Source organism: Megachile rotundata, chromosome 4, assembly GCF_050947335.1.
Source record: "Megachile rotundata isolate GNS110a chromosome 4, iyMegRotu1, whole genome shotgun sequence".
In the NCBI taxonomy this organism is placed as follows: Eukaryota; Metazoa; Arthropoda; class Insecta; order Hymenoptera; family Megachilidae; genus Megachile; species Megachile rotundata.
Genome location: NC_134986.1, coordinates 6,263,702 through 6,282,206, shown reverse-complemented (window position 1 = coordinate 6,282,206; position 18,505 = coordinate 6,263,702). Strand labels below are relative to the sequence as shown.

The 18,505-nt window shown below is 31.6% G+C and overlaps 1 protein-coding gene across 4 annotated transcripts in view; it reads right to left on the bottom strand.

Annotated features, from left to right (window-relative positions):
- Positions 1–348: 348 nt before the first annotated feature.
- Positions 349–18,505, bottom strand: part of nAChRalpha6 (nicotinic acetylcholine receptor alpha6) — a 389,695-nt gene continuing 371,538 nt past the window's right edge. For all 4 annotated transcript variants that reach the window (XM_076530284.1, XM_076530283.1, XM_076530281.1 and 1 more), the window contains 2 exons: positions 17,905–18,039; positions 349–15,497 (listed from right to left, as the gene is read on the bottom strand). In XM_076530284.1, coding sequence (XP_076386399.1) covers positions 17,955–18,039 — 85 coding nt within the window. In that variant the 3' untranslated portion in view covers positions 349–15,497; positions 17,905–17,954. The remainder of the gene's footprint in view (positions 15,498–17,904; positions 18,040–18,505) is intronic.

Here is an 18,505-nt window from a genome sequence, read left to right as displayed (position 1 = left end):
CCGTTTTTTTTTCATTTTCTTTCTCGTGCACGCTGCACACGCTGCCACGAACGAGCAACATTTTCGTTATTAATAGTTAATATCGTAATATCTAAAAACCACCGTTTCATTCGCTTTTTCTTTTAAACTAAACGCCTATGGATCGATTCAACGGCTAGTTTTTAAATTTCTTTTTAAACAGTGTTTCGAAGAGACACGTTTCGTTCGATCGTGAAAGAAACTCCAGGAGAATTGATAGAAAATTATCAATGGAACCGGAATTTTGTTAATAAAAATCGTCGGTACGAGCAAACGAAACGTGGGTGTTAGTTAATTATCGTTTTGAAGATGTTGTCTCTCTCGATTTCGCTCTTTCTCTCTCTCTCTCTCTCTCTCTCTCTCTCTCTCTCTCTCTCTCTCTCTCTCTCTCTCTCTCTCTCTCTCTCTCTCTCTCTCTCTCTTTCTCTCTCGCCTCTACATGCGTGTATATGATATACCTATGTGTGTCACGTGTGTATGCGTGTTCGTGTAATTGTACGTACAGAGATATATAATATGTACAAATGGTCAATAGATGCACGGGATTTTTATTAATCTCGAATCGTAACGATTAGTCGTCATTGTGCGTCGTTTCGAGTGACATGCAACGATCGGTGTGTCGATAAATCGCGTGAACTCAGACCTCGACAGGGTAAACGAGTATTTTCCCATTTTTGGTCGATATTTTTATTTTGTTCGTTTTTTTTCTTCATCGTTATCTCGTTCACGTTTACCTCGATTCGTAAGTTATAGTTGCTCGTATTCTGTTGCGGTTGGAACGGTGAATTGTTGATGATTATGGCGTACTAGGCTGTTGCATATCGAAACATCGGTTTTAGAACCTACGAAGTCTGACGTGATTTCATGACTGAAAAGTATCATCAAACAGCTTTTATGGAACATTAGTTTGAAGCTTTAGCTTTTGCGAGAATTAGTATGTAAATGCTTCGGCGATATTCCTAATACAAATAAATTACGAACAAAAAGAATCAGCTGATTTCAAAAGACAAAAATAATCACGCGAATTCATGACACAAAAGTATCGAAAAATGTCACTTGTAGCATATCTATTTAAAGCTCAAGGTCTACCAAAAAGGAAAATATAAAGGCTTTATTGATATTCTTAATGTGAAAAATCTTAGTAAAAAAAAAAACAATTACTAGATTGTTATATATTGAAGAGTTGTTTACGAAATACACAAAATCAAACGAGAAATCATGACATAAAAGTATCATGAAATGCCACATATAATACATCAATTTCAAGCTTAAATTTCAATGAAAATTGTCATATAAGTGCTCCATTAATATTCGAAACATGAACCAGATTAAAAAGAAAACAGTTACGTTCTTGCATATCAAACAGCTGATCTGGCAGGTAAAATTTCTAACTTAAATTCATGACAGAAAAGTATTACGAAATGCCACTTATGGTATACTAATCTAAAGCTTAAATCTTGAAAAAAAAATGACCGTATAAACATTTCACTAATATCTTTAACGTACAAAATAAAAAAATTCATAGTTACTTTACTAAAGTAAAGCTGTCTTCATAATTGTATATCTAAAAAAATGTTTTTAAAAATCTTATGAGTAAGTCGCATGTTTCGTGTGCAACAACCTAATATGTAACATTATTGTGTTTCATGTTTAATTCGGAAATAGTTTTGCATAGTTTTTGAAACAGCCTGTATATTGTTCACGATTCTGAGTTCCTTCGATTTCTTCGTACTTCGTAACACGTCTCTACTGTTATTATTCATATAAATGTAAACAAAGGTATCCTGTGACGTAACCACAGATTATATTCGTGTCTTAATTATACGTTATATGCCGCGATTTTTGTTCAGCGATCGAGAAACGATGAAGAACGATAGAAAATCAAGCATCGCGTACACACCTGCATTTAGATTAGGAACAGAGACGAATATCGGGGACAGACTACTCGGTTGCCCGTGTAACCTAATTCAATTCCTTTGTATTTAGTTCATTAACGAATCGCTTAATTAATTATACAATTTTATTCAACATTTTTAGGTTAACCCTTATCCGAATCATTTATTCGAGTATTAACACTTTGATGGCTATACATTTCGGAAAAATTATGACTCTGGCAATTTGGTATTTTGGATATTTAATTGGATAATTTTTTATATCACAATTAGATAATTATTTTCACATTGAAATTGACAAATTACTAATTACAAATTGCAATTGACTGATTAGTAATTTTTAAGTCCCAAACGGTGAATTGTTAATTTACTAGGTTTAATTGGCAAATTACTAATTTATACATTACAATTAGTATGTTAATAATTTCTTGAAATTACACTTGGTAAATTACTAACTTTTTAATATTTGCAAATTACAATTAGTAGGTTAATTATTAATCTTCAAATTGCAATTAATAAATTACTAATTTTCAGATTTCAACAAGTTACTAATTTTCAAATTGCAATTGGAAAATTAGTTGTCAAATTTTAATTCGTATATTATTAATTTTCAAATTGCAATCAGCAAGTTGTTAGTTTTAAAATTTGTTCAACTTGCAATTTGCAAATTATCAATCTTCAAATTACAATTAGTAAATTACTAATTGTCTAAATTCGATTAATTTGACCTTTTCATCTGACAAGCTTCATTTGACAAATTACTAGTATTTTCATTTCTTCAAATTGCAATTTGCAAATTATTAAACTCCAAACTGCAATAATAGTTTGCTAATTTTTAAATAACAGTTTGTAAACGATTAATCTCCAAATTGCAATACTAACTTGATAATTTTCAAATTACAGTTAGGAAGTCACTTTTCAGAAGTAAAACTAAAAATCAGATTGTCCATGAAATAGCCATCAAAATATTAACAGCCAATTTTAACAAACAGTAGTTCATTTTCACAATAAATTTTCAAAAATATTTACAACTTTTTGAAAATTTATAATCACACTCAGAGTTGAACAAATTATATAATTAAAGAAAGAGAACGAAAGATATTTAATTATTTAGTTCGGATAAGAGTTAACGTTTCGAAAGGTGTTCGTCTTTCTTTTCATTTACTTAACACGTTGACTGCTTCGAAATTGAAAAAAAGAAGTAGCAAATTGAAACTGTGTTAAAGTTTATCATATATGCATATCAGTCAACGTGTTAATTGCGTTTAATAATTAATTCGCTATTTTAAAGTGATTTTGTGTGTCGCTCTTATGTATACGTGTATCGTTTAATAGAATTCATATTTATATAACGTATTTACCTAAGCACACTCCTATTTATAATTATTTATACCTGATTGGAATATACATATGTTTTATACATACGCGTCTCGCGTCCTATTATTTATACGTGTATGTATATCAGCGTGTAGCGATTTTTAACCAACTCGCTAATCAGTGTATGTATATGCACGTTAATACGATGTTATTTTTTTATTACAATTCGAAAGATCGCATTTTTTAGTGTTGTAACAAGTGCTGTATGACCACGCGTTGATTTTTTCTACTTGTCGACAGTGGTGCCATCTGAAATTATCTCTCTTTCTTCACTGATGAAATCATCAATTTTTATGGTGAAGAACACAAATTATATATGCAATTTGATCTTTTTTAAATTAATAGAATATACAACTTTTGAGGTTAAGTCAAGTAAGCGGTGACTATTATTCAATTCATTAATGATCAGTTATTTAATTAACGAGAATGAAATGTAATTCCGATTTTTGAATGTGAGTTGTAAGAGAAAAATTTGCAATCTTTCATTATTTTTTAAAAAATGATTTGGAATTATTAGAGAACATCTGACTTATTTAAATATGGCGACTAACAAAGTGGAAGTTTAATTTTTTAGTTATTTTTAATATGAAGATGAAGCTCCTAATTTCCACACAGCATAACACCTTATGATTTTGTCTTGAAAAAAAGATTTAATTTTTGTATTGTATATCTCTTTTGAATCAACCATATATCATAAGATGTTTAGGTATTGTAAGTCATATCTCGAAATTAAATCTTTAAAATAAAACTATTTCATTTCTTTTATCCTAAACAGTGTTTAGTGTGAACAGAATACTCTTTTGAATCTTCCAATACATTGCAAACTGAAGAATCATCATGTAATCTTGAAAACGAAATTGCAAGTACAAAATAAGAATATACATTTCGATTTATGTTAACACGAATAATCTTTAGTGTTAATAATACATATATTTTTTGAATCATCCTGTATATACAATAAGAAAATGACTTTTGAACTGCCTACACTTGTAGTTTAAAAACGAAGCTTCAAATTGTAAGATTTTTCAATTTCTTTTGATACGAAGGAAGTTCAATTTATTTCTGATAGTGAACACCTATTTTGAATCATCTTATAAGCAATATAATAGATCATCAGCAATTTAGTGACGTTCTTTAAACGCAAAAGTAAAAAATTAAATTGAAAAATGGCTCAAGAGAAGTCAATTAATGTCAACATGAAGAATGTTTCATTTTCTAATATGTTCTTTGAATCATCCTGTATATTACAACAAAAAGATGATATATTCATTATATCGTCATGCACAAATCGCCAGAAATGGAGATTGAAACTGAAATAGTAATGTACTTTTCTATTGCTCTTTACACATACAAAATTTAGCTTCACAATGTACATCATTTTTTAATATTCCTGTACACGACAGAATCTTGATTTGGAGCAACCCAAAAATGTATTTCTAAAAGGAAACTTCAGATTGCAAAATGGAGAAAGCTCTTTGTATAAAAAAGTAGGATTTCCAGGAGTGAAATTTGGCGCTCATCTCTTTTGCATCGCCCTGTAAATAATATAGAGATTCTTCTTGTATCTCGAGAACCAAGCTTCGGATTGCAAAGTGGTAAATGACTTTTCGGTCCCATTTTTCACGAAGAATTACAACCTTCACACAGGAAATTCAAACATTCTACGTACAATAATGAATAATTCTTCACTTAACTCTTTTCTTGTCCCTAACAACCAAGTTTGATCGCGTTCACGAAATTGCACAACGATTTCGCGTCCTTTCGTGAAATGGCCGTGAAAGGAGATAGCCGGCAGGAATTTCGAGGGCTTCTTCGATTGCCGATAGCATTTCCAAGCATATGAAACGTTCGAGAGGTTCAAGCTCTCTAAATCTTCGGCATCAACTCGAGATTGGTTGGAACTCCCGGTAAATTAGAGGACGATTGGCAATTTCCAGGCTAAGCCTCGCCATTTCCGGTATCCTGACCGCCTTCGTTCGTCAAGCAGATCTGCGCGTAATTGACAGCAATTAATCCTGAATGAAGACGCATTAAATTCTGCCACGTAACGCGAAACCGTGCCGTGTTGAAATTACAACTTGCACGAGGGAATCACTGTTAATCGAGCACCGACACATCCATCAAACACCTGTCTTCCTAGGATTTAACTTTTCACGCGAGGAAGATACAAAGCCTTTTAAAAAACAAAATAAGATCGACGAGATTTACGACTATACTATATTTCTGCGCCCAAATGTATTAGCACCTGTGTCCATCTTAATCTGTTATTTGTAACAGCACGAAAAAATGTTTTATACGAAACTTGTATGATATAAAAACAAGTATAACACGATACAAATATTTTTTGCGATTGTGAAGTTGTAGAAGAGATTTAAGGGGAATAAATGTACTTTTATACGTAGATCAATTTGTTGTAATATTCTGAGTTAAAATGTATTAGGGTATAATGAGAACAAAGTGAACAGTTTGTGAGATATTTTCAGTTCAAAAGTGAAATATTTTATACAAAAATCTGAAATATCTGACGAACTGTTGCTTTTTTGATATTGTATCTTAATACTATTTTATGTAGAATGTTGGCAAAAATTGATCTATGTGAAAGAAGATGTGTAAATTAATTTAAAAAAGTATGATATTATTTATCGATGCAACGTTGCGTAACATTACACAGTTGGGCTTGAAATTGTTGAAAACCAAATTTATACCAATAAATTTAATTCTCCGTTAACACTTTCGGTCTCAACAATATTATACTACAGATTCACGTGTTTGCAGAACGTGTGATATCATACATCTGAGTCTGAAAATGCTAAAGACGATGTGTACAGCAGTAAAAGCAATTTTCCATTAACAGTTCCATACCCGGCTGTATGATATTACGCGGTGACACGTCTGTGAAATGCGTGATGTTACAAACTTGAGCTGAAAGTGGCATTTATACATAGACTTACTTATCCATTACACTTTCAGATTTAGAAAATAGATTTTATGGACAGACGTGTTTGTAGTGCGTGCTGTTGTACACAATGGGATCTGAGATTATTAAAAATGATATATGTAATAATATCAAATCATCACTTTCTGATCCAATCGTATAATAATATGCATTGACACATGTGTGGAATGTGTAATATTACAGATTTAGGACCGAAATTTAAGACGATGTAAACAAGAATATATTGATTTCCACATTTCAACATTGCCACTGACCCAGTAGCATGATATTACGAACTTATGCACCTATGTGGTGTGTAATATTACACATGTGGGCCTGAAAGTGTCAAAAACCATATTCTAAATTTTCCATCAACGCTTTCACTTCAACTCTGTAATATTATACATTAGCATATTTATAAGATGTGTAATATCATACACTAGGATTCGAATGTGTCAAAAATTATATTCCAAATTTTACGTCAGCACTTTCAATCCCAACCTTGTAATATTACACATCAAATTGTTTTTAAAGTAATATTACACACTTGGGTTTGACAGTGTCAAAAAACATACCACAAATTTTATATCAACACCTTCAGTCCCAACTCTGTAATACCACACATCCGTCTATAACACGTGTAATATTACACGCTTGAATCCGAACGCGCTAATCGTGATAACAGAACTTTTAAACCAAATAGAAAACTGTCCAAAAAATGTTGATCTCTGAAAGGCTAGAAAATGTATACCAAATGCGAATAATTTCAATCAATCGATTGGAAATAACGTTTGTGCGTGAGAACATGCTGATTAGTGTTTAATTGTTAGACACCTGAATCCGTCGATTAATCATAATTGAATTATGCGTTGTGTTTAATCGAACCGAACAATTCGATCAGATCACGTGAGATGGTTTCTAATTAACTGATAATTGACGAAGGAATAATTATGATAAAAAAGGAGACTGATAGTACTGAATGCAATGACACCACTGTCGACAGAACACTCGTCTCAAGGGGTTTCGCGTTCGGCAATGATTAATAATCAATTCTTATCACAGAAGTTATATACACGATTCACGCATTCCGATTAATCCCCTGTCGATAGATCGATCTTTCTAATCGACGAACGAGGATTCGTTTGCGTTCCTTTCTCTTCATTTCTTTTTTTTTTCGAAGCACAGACAAGAAATCTAGCCGTCCTATCGGAAAGATACTCGAGAAAATTGCGCGTTTTAATGTCCGTCGTCGTTGCAAACGTGTCCTCTGCTTCTTTTCATTTTTCTGTTTCTCTTTTTATTGTGCACAGTTTCCCCTGACACAGAGAAACCTTGCTCCTCTTTATGAAGAACCGAAGAGCTTCGATACATCGTTCGGAGTGCGTTTCTGTTACGTTCGAAACACGCGTACGCAATCGATTTCGAAAACTCGAGTGTACAGGGCGTTCAAAGAACAGAAATATTCGTAAAAATCACAAACATTCGTCCCTAATTCAATCTTTTCGGGAAATTCTTTATATGTCGAATACGAACAAAAATTTCAGTTAACACTTTCAGACCCAACTGTGTAATATAACACATTGCTGATACGTGGTAATATATGTCTCTCTGGGATTGAAAATGTTAAAAATATTTTATTTATAAATAAAAGTGGAAAAGTTAATTAGATCGAATAACATAGTTAAATAAATAGTAAAATAATTGCAAATTTTATGTCACAGGTGCATAATAATGTTGAACATATGAGTTAAGAAGCTAAAATATCAAACGAATAAAAATTGATAGAATTTGTTTTTGAGTGATGTTTGGTTCGGTATTCGCCTTATATGCGATATAGCGAGGTAATAAATTAAACTTTAGCTATATCGCAGCAGAGATTATATCCTTTCTTTGAACACCCTGTGCAGAACGGATTTCTTCGTACGTAACAATTTTTCAAAACGTCAAACGTGTACTATAATTTGAATACGATAACGAATTTGTTTTATAATTGTTTCATCAATTGTTCTTATCAATTCTAGATACACATACGTCGTATCAAACGGTCGAACGGAAGTGAAAAATCTTGCTATTACGTATATATATAATATATATATTATATACACATTTTTAATTCGCGGAAATCGTGTTTCATTTTTATTAATCTTTTTGTGCAGCAGCAATAATGATAGCAGCGATAGCAATGACGATTCTTTGTTTTATTATTGTATTAACGATAACGATGATGATAAACAGCAATGACAATAATAATAATAATAATGATGATGACGATGATGAACGATGATCGTGACGATGGGAATAATAATAATGAAACAATAATAACAACAATAATATTAACAATAATAATAACGTTTCAATATGGTACTAGTAGTGTTAACAGTATCGTAAATATAGTTAATAGTTACGGTAATAGTAATAGTTGTAATGGCGGTAGCGTTTAACGATGACGTTTCGTGTATCGATCACGAAATATTCTTTGAGGACTTTTTCAATTTTCTTGATCTTTTTTTTTTATTTAAATTCGACCGTAACGCGTGAGAACCCCCTTAAACGATAGAAATTTCTTAATCGATACTAGGCTCGCTGAGAATGAGTATTCGTATTGAAAATGCGCCCATCGTAGCGTTCGTCTTCTTCGATATCAAAATTTTGCCTCCCTTATAATTAATTTATTATTCCCTAAATTTTTACAACAGTGTCACTTGTTTCTCGTTAATAACAATATAGTGTTTCGTTTACTACTTCACAGTGTCATTCAAAAAGGAAGAGAATAATATTATTAATTATTATTGCAAAGTTACTTACAAAATTTGAGGGTTGCAAATTTAGTAGATAATTTTATAATTATCATAATTATAGTACTTTGATAATTTTAGTTTGTAATGTAATAGTATTGATGCAAACGGTTTGGTTTTTGAGCTTTCTCGATCATATACAGTAGGCTCTCGTTATATTGCCGAAAATATTACCGCTCCCTGTACAATCGTTAGAATATCCATTGAGATACAAAGAGTTTCTTTTACATAGGAATTTGAAAATTTGGAGAATTAGACATTTGGATGTTGAGAAATTTGGGGTATTAAAAATTTCAAAACTTAGAAATTTGGCAATTTAAAAATTTGGAATTACAAGATTTAGATATTTGGGATTTTAGGAATTTCAAAATTAGGAAATTTAGAAATTAAATATTTGGAAATTCAAGATTTTAGGAATTTTAAAACTTAGAAGTTTAGGAACTCAAAATGTTGAAAATAAAAATTAGTTAAGTTAAATATTTAGTAACTTAGAAATTCAGCATTCTAAAAGTTCCTAAATTTAGAAATTTTGGAATCCAGAAATTCAGAAACTTAGGTATCTGGTACTTTACAAAATTGAGAATCTGCAGATATTGAAACTTGAAACTTTCTTAAGTTAATTCAATAACTTAGAAATTTTGAAATATAAATATTCGGGAATTTAAAAATCTTGGAAATTTCAAGAATTCTAATGCATCACCCAATATATCAAGAGTCTACTATACAACCAAATATTTCTATATTCCAAGAATTCTAATGCATCACCCAATATATCAAGAGACTACTGTACAACCAAATATTTCGATATTTGCTTCGCACAAAAATCCCTATTTCTCAAATTTTAAATAACTCGAAATTGAATTTCAATGAAAGTAATAACGACATGACTTCAAAATTGATTAACCGTGAAAACCGTCGATTTTGTTCGATCAAAAGCGTTTATTCATTAAGATTTCAATGATTATTTCGTTGTTTTCGAAACTGTCTTATCGCCATAGCAGAGCATTCTGAAACACTCTATCTTTTTACGTCGCGTGTAATGATTGTCGGCAATTACGAGCAACTAGACGGAAGGAAACCTTTCTGAGACAAATTTCCGGAAAATTTTCAAGTTTTCCACGTGTTCTTCCAAAGCTACGGCGACGCACCCCTTTTTTTTGTTTTTTTCTTTTTAATTACACGCCGATCGAACGGAAATCGACGAACGTTTGTTATATTCTCGAGAAAATTGTAACGTGACACTGTGTTCGAAAGTTCTTTGGTTTTTCCTCCAATACTATTTTACTAGTGTAAATTAATTAATCAGATTTATCCCTTAGACTTAATTACCGACACCGTTCGCGATACCTAATTACAATGCTATTGATGTATTGAGTCCCACGCCATGCAAACATGTTTCTATGTACATATTTTTATTTGAGTATTTAGTCAGAACACCTCGAAGTTATTCATTATTATTTATTATGTTTTGTTTCACGTCATTTAGAACGATTGTATTGTTAGGTCGTGTGATACGAAACGTTGGATTCCGTAAAAGAGAATGAATACCATTTTACATAAACGCGCAATTTCATGACAGAAAAGTACCACGAAATGGTGCTTATGGCACATTAATTTAAAGCTTAAAGCTTACCGAAAGTAACAGTATAAATGCCCCTTTAATACTCTTAGCATAGGCAAAGTTATAATTTAATAAAGTAGGACTAAATTTTTGAATACCAAATAGCTCATTTCGAGAGCCAACTCTAAATGACTGGAAAGTATCTCAAAGCGGCGTTTAGTATATACAAATTTAAAGCTTAAACTCAGCTGAAAATGACTATGAAAATTTAGCATCAATATTGTTAGTGAAAATAAAGTTATAAATTAGCGAGGTAGAATTTAAATTTTTGAATACTGAATAGCTCATTTCGAATTTACGACCGACAAGTAATGTCAAATGGCATTTGGCAAATGTACAGTTTAAGATTTATTAAAAATAACTGGATAATAGATACTGCTACTGTAAATAAAATGAAAAATTAAATAACTGAAGCTATTAATGTTTTGATGGTCGATTTCTAAAGATGAAAAGTTAATTCGTTTTCATGACATAAAAGTATCATAAAATATCACTTTTAGCATATCAATTTAAAGCATATAGCTTCACAAAAATAACTATAATTCAGTAATATTTCTACTGTGAGTAAATTAGCAATCAAGGAAGGAAAGTACTAGTTTATAAATGAAAACTGATGACTTTGAAACAATAAAATATTTGACGTCATTTTATAACATAAAAGTATCATAAAGTACCACTTACAATATACCAATTTAAAGCTAAAAGATCAAAGAAGATCATATAAATAGTTTCTTGATATTTTTAACTTCAAAAATATGTATATAATTATTTAAGAATGTTTTGACGAACAAATTATTTAAATTAAAAATTTTCATTCTTTCTTAAATGACCCAACATCTCATATCACACGATCTGAATACTACACTCTCTTTCTCTCTCGCTTTCATTCCGTACAGCCATGCTACTGGAAAAATAGAGTAAGTTACGATAGTTAAATTAAGATCCATTTGTCTTTTGTGCGATTCGAAGATCAATGACTGTACTTCTGTCTTGTTTCAATTCACGCTTCATCATCGTGGTTTCTAATCGTTTGCATGATCGTAATTTATTAATATAACATGATACGATCGCTAATAATTACTTGTGTGTCCCGCGTATGTTTCCTGGTTAATACTGTTAACTTTACATTCGTTGTAAGATTGTATAACTGCCTTGTCTTTTAGAAGCTCTGAAATTGTTTCCGGTTAGAAACCCCTTCGCAAAATTCGTAATTTTTCAAATAAAATTAACGTTTCGTTTAGTTATCCTTTTGAAAATTTCAAACATTGATAATAGTTAATTTTCCAAATTGATATTCAGAAAATTATTCAATTTTACAATTTTTACACATTGTAATTGACAAATTACTAATTCCTATATTTAGTTAGTAATTTTACAAGAAATAACTATTAAATTGCAATGGGTAAATTAATCATTTTTAAATTGGAATGAGCAAGTTAATTATTTGGTATAAAATAATTTTTAAATTAGAGTGAACAAATTGCAGTTATCAAATTATTAATTTTGTTTAAATCGTAATTAACAAATTATTGATCTCAAAATAAAAATTTGCAAATTATTAATATTAAAACGACAATATGCAAAGTCTTAATTTTAAAATTGAAGTTAGCTACTAATTCTCAAACAGCAATTGGAAAACGAAGTTGTTTAATATTTACTTAATTAAAAACTTTCTAATTTCGAATCTTTCGAGTAATCAACTGATTTGAATAAACAATTCCGAGAAGATTAAGTAGATTACAATGGCTTGTATAATCGCGGAATAATTATGAAATATAAACTTCCGTTCGTTTGTGAAAAAGTATTCAAAGGCGGAGGAATTCTTGTCGGAGTTAAAGTTTCTTTTATCAAGTAGCTAATTACGTTTGAGGAGTTCTCCACGTTTACCGGAAACTGCGCCATTATCTTCGTCGATTATGCACAAAAGCCACTTCAACGAATGACTATTCCGAAGATCCTGTCGAGCGTCCTCAACTATTGAATACTTCTTTTACATTTGTATTTTCACGGAGAGATTTTCATGGTTTAGAGCACGTAAACAGAAACTTACATTTTTATCAATCATCTTCAATTCCATTATAAAATCGCGTCGTTTAAAGTCCTTTTTAAAATGCGCTATACTACGCTCGAATTCCAACATAAATAATTTAATAATCAATACAATTATTTAACCAACTATAAAATATTAACATCCATTGTATCAATTTAAAACAAAAAATACAATTTTAATTAAACGATTCATTTTGCTAGATTTACTTAAATAATAGCTTAATAATTCAGTCGCAAGAAGAAAGTGTAGGAAAGTGTACTTGCAAGTTGTTCAATCGAAGAACTTAAACGAAACGTTTCTCAAAGAGCAGATTCTGATCAGGGTACAGTCATTGAAATACTTCTGTATGGTCGGAAAACTCAAGTGGCAAGCAGGGTATGCTTTATCGCGCGATCAGACACCTTTCTCGCACCTCAATTCAAAATCATTCATCAGAAGATCTTTCAAGAACTCAGATTCGTGTCTGTACGGAAAGCAGGGGTTGTCCAACTTGGCAGTTTTTTTTTGTCTATTATCGTTCTTATCCCTTCAATTCCTGCTCACTTTCTATTTCCACCTTATAATTGATTAAACATGCTACATTCTCGCAAAACTAAATGTATAGAGGATTTAGCATAAATTCATGAAAAGGAAATGAAAGAAAAATGAAGAATGATTAAAATTAGCTAGAGCGTACGTTAAAATAGTTTGAAAATAATTGAAAAGGAATTGAAGACAATTTAAATTATGTGAAAAGTAATAGATAGTAATAGGAATTGATTGAAAGGAATCGACAGTAAATAAAAGCAATTCACGAATAATTGATAACGATGGGAAATAAAGGAAAGCAACTGAAGAATAATTTTTCGCAATGGGAAAGAATTGAAATCAAGAATAATTGCTGTTAGTAGGAAATAATTGAAAAAAATTGGAGAAACATTTTTAACAATGGGAAAGAATTGCAATCGATTAAAAAAAAATTAATAATAGTGGGAGATAATTGAAAGAAATTGGAGAATAAATGTTAACAGTGGAAAATAATTAAAAGTAATTGAAGAATAATTGTTAACAGTGGAAAAAATTGAAAGCAATTGAAAAGTTAATAATGGAAATAATAAATAATAAATAAATGGAGTTAATAATGTAAAATAATGAAAATAGTTTAAAGAATAATTGTTGACTATGAGAAATAATTGCAAGGAATAGAAGAATATTATTAACGTTGGGAAATAATTTAAACTTGAAAAATATAACTTGATAAAATCGAAATGAATTGGAACTTGAATTAAACTGAATAAAACCAAGTTTAATCGTATTCTCCCAACTTGAAATGAACCAAATGATTGATTGAATTGATTCGACAATAACTGAACTAAATCGAATTAAGTCGAATTGAAATAAGAATTGATTTGAGTCAAACTAAATCGACTTAAATACAACCCGATTGACTTGAACCAAATCAGAGAGAATCATACCGACTTGAATCCAATGAAACTTGAATCTTATGAAACCAACTTGAATTACTTGAATCTAATGAAACTAACTTGAATTATTTGAATCCAATTAAATCGATTTGAAGCATACCTAACACCTGTACGAAATAGTAGTATCCTCATCCCCTTTTCCCCGTTTGCACCCGAATTAATTACAGGAACGTTAATCATCACTGGGAGAAAATTACAACTTTCTATAAATGAACCTGCATTTATTATGTGTTTCACCTTCGTTTACCAATCAATCAATCGATCAATCCGTGAAAACATTGGACACCCCTGTCTCAAGTTTCTTATTTGGCAGTTATATAAAGACCGTATCAGTTCCACGAGTGACCCTTCACACGTGCGTGATAACGTTCACGATTCGATTGTAATCCCCGCACACAAAGCAGTTATCATTACCCTTATCATTATCATTATTATTATTATTATTATTCATTATTATTATTCATTTCTCATTAACACAAGTATGTATAATAATCATATCGTTAGTAGTATCATTCAATTACCCCTATCGTTAATTATTCATTAATAATATTACGATTATTATTGTTGTTGCTGTTGTTGTTATTATTATTATTACTATTATTGTTGTTCTTTCTCTCGTTAATTCGTGTCTCGTTTGTTTTCATTTTCTTCTAAATAACGTTAGTTGAAAAGGCCGCGACAACGTTCTCCCGAAGAATGTACAGCACCGTTTCTCGAATTCCCGAAGATAAAGGAAAAACGAAAGAAAGAAATGTAAATGCGCGCGCGCGTCAACGATGATTAAACGACGAACATCGATTTATCTATCACGGAGAGAAAGGTGACAGCGGTCGATTAATTAGGTTAACAGAGAGGGTAACCGAAGAAAGTGAACGCACAACGTGGCCGTGTATTGTCAACAGTATGTCGAGGCGTCTCTGTCCTCCTCCCGTGACACATGTGTGTATACATCATCCCTAGTCCTTCCTCGTTATTTCATCCCTAGTCCCTTCATCGTCGACCCTTTTGTCCCGGGAATACTTTGATTCGACTTTTATCTTTTCCTTTTTTTGCTGATCGAACTGATTCGATAGAGTCCAAAGAACCGAAACGGAACATCCTCTTTCCTCTTCAGCTTCCTGCTGCTCTTCATTGTCCTAGCTTCTCGTACTACTCCACCTCTTCGTCGACGCTCAACCGGAAGCACCGTGCACTCTGTCCGCGTCCAATTTCTCCAGGAAGAAGAAAACGGGAGAACAGAGAAGGGAGAGCGAGAAGAGGGGAGATATTATAAAGCGAGGAAGATGTCTGTTGTCTTCGTCAGGCTCTCCCGTAGCAGCCTCCTCGAGATCCACGTGTCGTCGTTTCTACGGGGACACAGAGAAGCATGGGTCAGTTATGTACATTTACATTCTTCAACGTTTCGCGAGATTCCAGTATACAGAGTGTCAAAAACATACGGTAATTTATTTAGAATTTCATCATTTTCTATGACATTTTGATCTATGAGCTTGATATATTAATTGCACATGTCAAACAATAAAAAATTTCTTTTTAAACAATTAATATGTTTGTAAAATTTGCTAAATATTTACGTTAATACGTCACATTGTTCCTATACAGTTTGTTTACACACTATGAATTGCATTTAACAGCCATAATTTTCAGCCAAAAATTCAATTAAATAAAAACGAAGGATTTTGGTATAATTTTGTAGTGCTTATAAGAAGAAGATGCTAAAAGTAAATATCAAAAAGTATTAAGATCAGGATGCTGAAATATAAAAGTATTTTAGAAATAGTTGACCTTTCGAACTTAATCGGTAGAGTGCGTCCTGTGTACTGCATAAATATTGAATAGTTTTTTCTCAACACCCTGTATTTTTGAAACGTTTCATCGGCCATCGCTAAGGGCGAGTCGGTAGTTTTGCTTCATATTACGGTCGACATTTGAATGACCCACCCCTAACCATAGCGCGTTTCTGCCGGGTCTGGCCTCGTTTCCGCCACTGAATTAACCGGCGAGATTGTTGAATACGTGAATTCGCGCACGTAAACAAATGGCCGGCCGGCTATGGCTCGTGAAACGGTGAAATTACGTTGCGGACGTTCCTTTTTTAAATGACAGCTAGCTGGATGGATAGAGTAGGTGTTCGGCAGCGTTTAAATGACGCGGCGGATTATGTGCATGAATATTAAGGCTGTTGCTTAATGCGACTAGCGTATCTTGCATGAAGGTTGCTCTTTTTTAGAATTTTATCAGGTCATTCGGTGAATAATGGCATGTCCGTATGTAACTATGTCAGGATAATCAAATCTGTGATTCGATGGATTTGTTAAATCATCTAAATTCAGTTAATAATTTTATTCATAACAATACCAGTAAATAAGTTTTCTATCTAATATTCTATTTAATAGAATTCAATTTATTCTTTTTCATAATAATTGATAAAATTGTAATTTATATTTTGTTAATTTTATTATTATTTGTATTTTGGAAAATCAGACTATTAGTTAACTACATGAAACTTGGTCACACCCGATTCAAGTCAGATCAAACCATGATCAAACTTATCCCAAGTCGGATTGATCTTTAATTAGTTCTAATCGAAGCTAATTCCATTCGGATTAAAGCTTCATTAGACACAATACAATTCAAATTAAACCTTGATCAGATCCAACCCCAGATTAAACCTTGATGAGACATAAATCAAATCAGATTAAGCTTGGGTCAGATTTAACCAAAGTCAAATCAATCATTAATCAGACCTAATTCAAGTCACATTAAACCTTGATCTCACCCAATCCCACTCAGAATAAACTTTGATTAGACATAAATCCAATTAGGTTAAGTTTAGGTCAGATTTAACCAAGGATCAATCATTAATCAGATTTAATTCAAGTCAAATTAAAAATCTTGATCCAATCTAACCTCATTTAGATGATACCTTAATTATACCCAAAATACGTCAAACTTTAATTAGATCTAACCTAAGTGACATCAAACTTTAGATCTACCCCATATCACATGAAACTTTAATCAGACCTAACCCAAATTAAAGCTTAATCAGATTTAACCTAATTCAAACCTAACTGCAGCTGCACCTAATCTAGTCTAAACCAAAGCCCAGACTTAACCTAAGTTTGACCCAATCCAAATTAGAAATGAATTAAATCGTAGGTTACAGGTCTGCATAAAATTATGTTACGTTATAAATAAAATCTGAATGTTTCATTAGGTTATATAGAGATGTTAAACGGTTAGATTAACCCGCATTCAAGAGATAAAAAACTGATAGGAATTTTTACGGAGGATAAATTAATTATGTAATAACAATAATCGGACGAAGTAAAGTAGAAGAAACGTAACAAAGTTCACATGGAAATTCGCGTGGAATTTTCGAAAATTCAATTAAGTTGCGTCCACAGTTTCCATCGGTGTCTATTATTCCCGGAAAATTGTATACCAGTCCAAGGAAATTATGCACGTGACAACGGAAACGAGGTGAACTCGTTCTGTAAAACGAATTAACATTTCCATACCGTATTAATTTCGTTTCCCGCGTTTCTCGTGTTTCGTTAAAAGTAACGTTACATCCGAACAACGTTCACGGCGAGTGCCATCCTTCATTACAAATTGATGGATATGACTGTTTGCTTGGTTTTCATTAATACCACTCGTTTCGAACGAATAAATCTATTATTTCGTTCAATTTAAACGAATAATTTCGGGGTTTATTGATGTGTAATTTGTGTATGAAAGTAGTCGACTCACCTTTGGCGTTTTTTGTGCATTTTTTCGGTGACTTGACCGGGGCAGTCTATTTATTGGACGATTATGTGTGGCGCACGATACAATATGACTACCGTGGCCAGAACCGTGAACAACGTGAACGTGTACAAGCAAAGCCTACAATTAAAAAAAAATGAAATCGTTAAGTCATTTTCTGTCCATTATCCTTTGTTGCACTTTTTACATGCATAGATAATGTAATAAAAATGCAATGATCAGGATGAAGTTAGGACTTTTTCTGTGGAATATAAATTACGTTCAATAATTTAAATTATGAATAACCCTTTATAAGTGACAATATTGTTGACATCAATTTTTTATTACAATAGCATACTAAGCTTAATACTATGGACAAGTTTTTAAATTTTAAAACTTTTAAAATGTAGCATCTAAAAATTTTCAAATTCAAAAAAATAGTTTCAATGCAGTGATAAATATTTTGCTAGCAAATTCTTCCTTGATTTTTCATCCAGAAGACATACATACGTACAGTGTCTCAATAAAATATATTCACATTTTGTTATCATGCAATTTAATAAATAAGATAAAATAAGAATAGTTGATTATTTTAAAATCATTATTA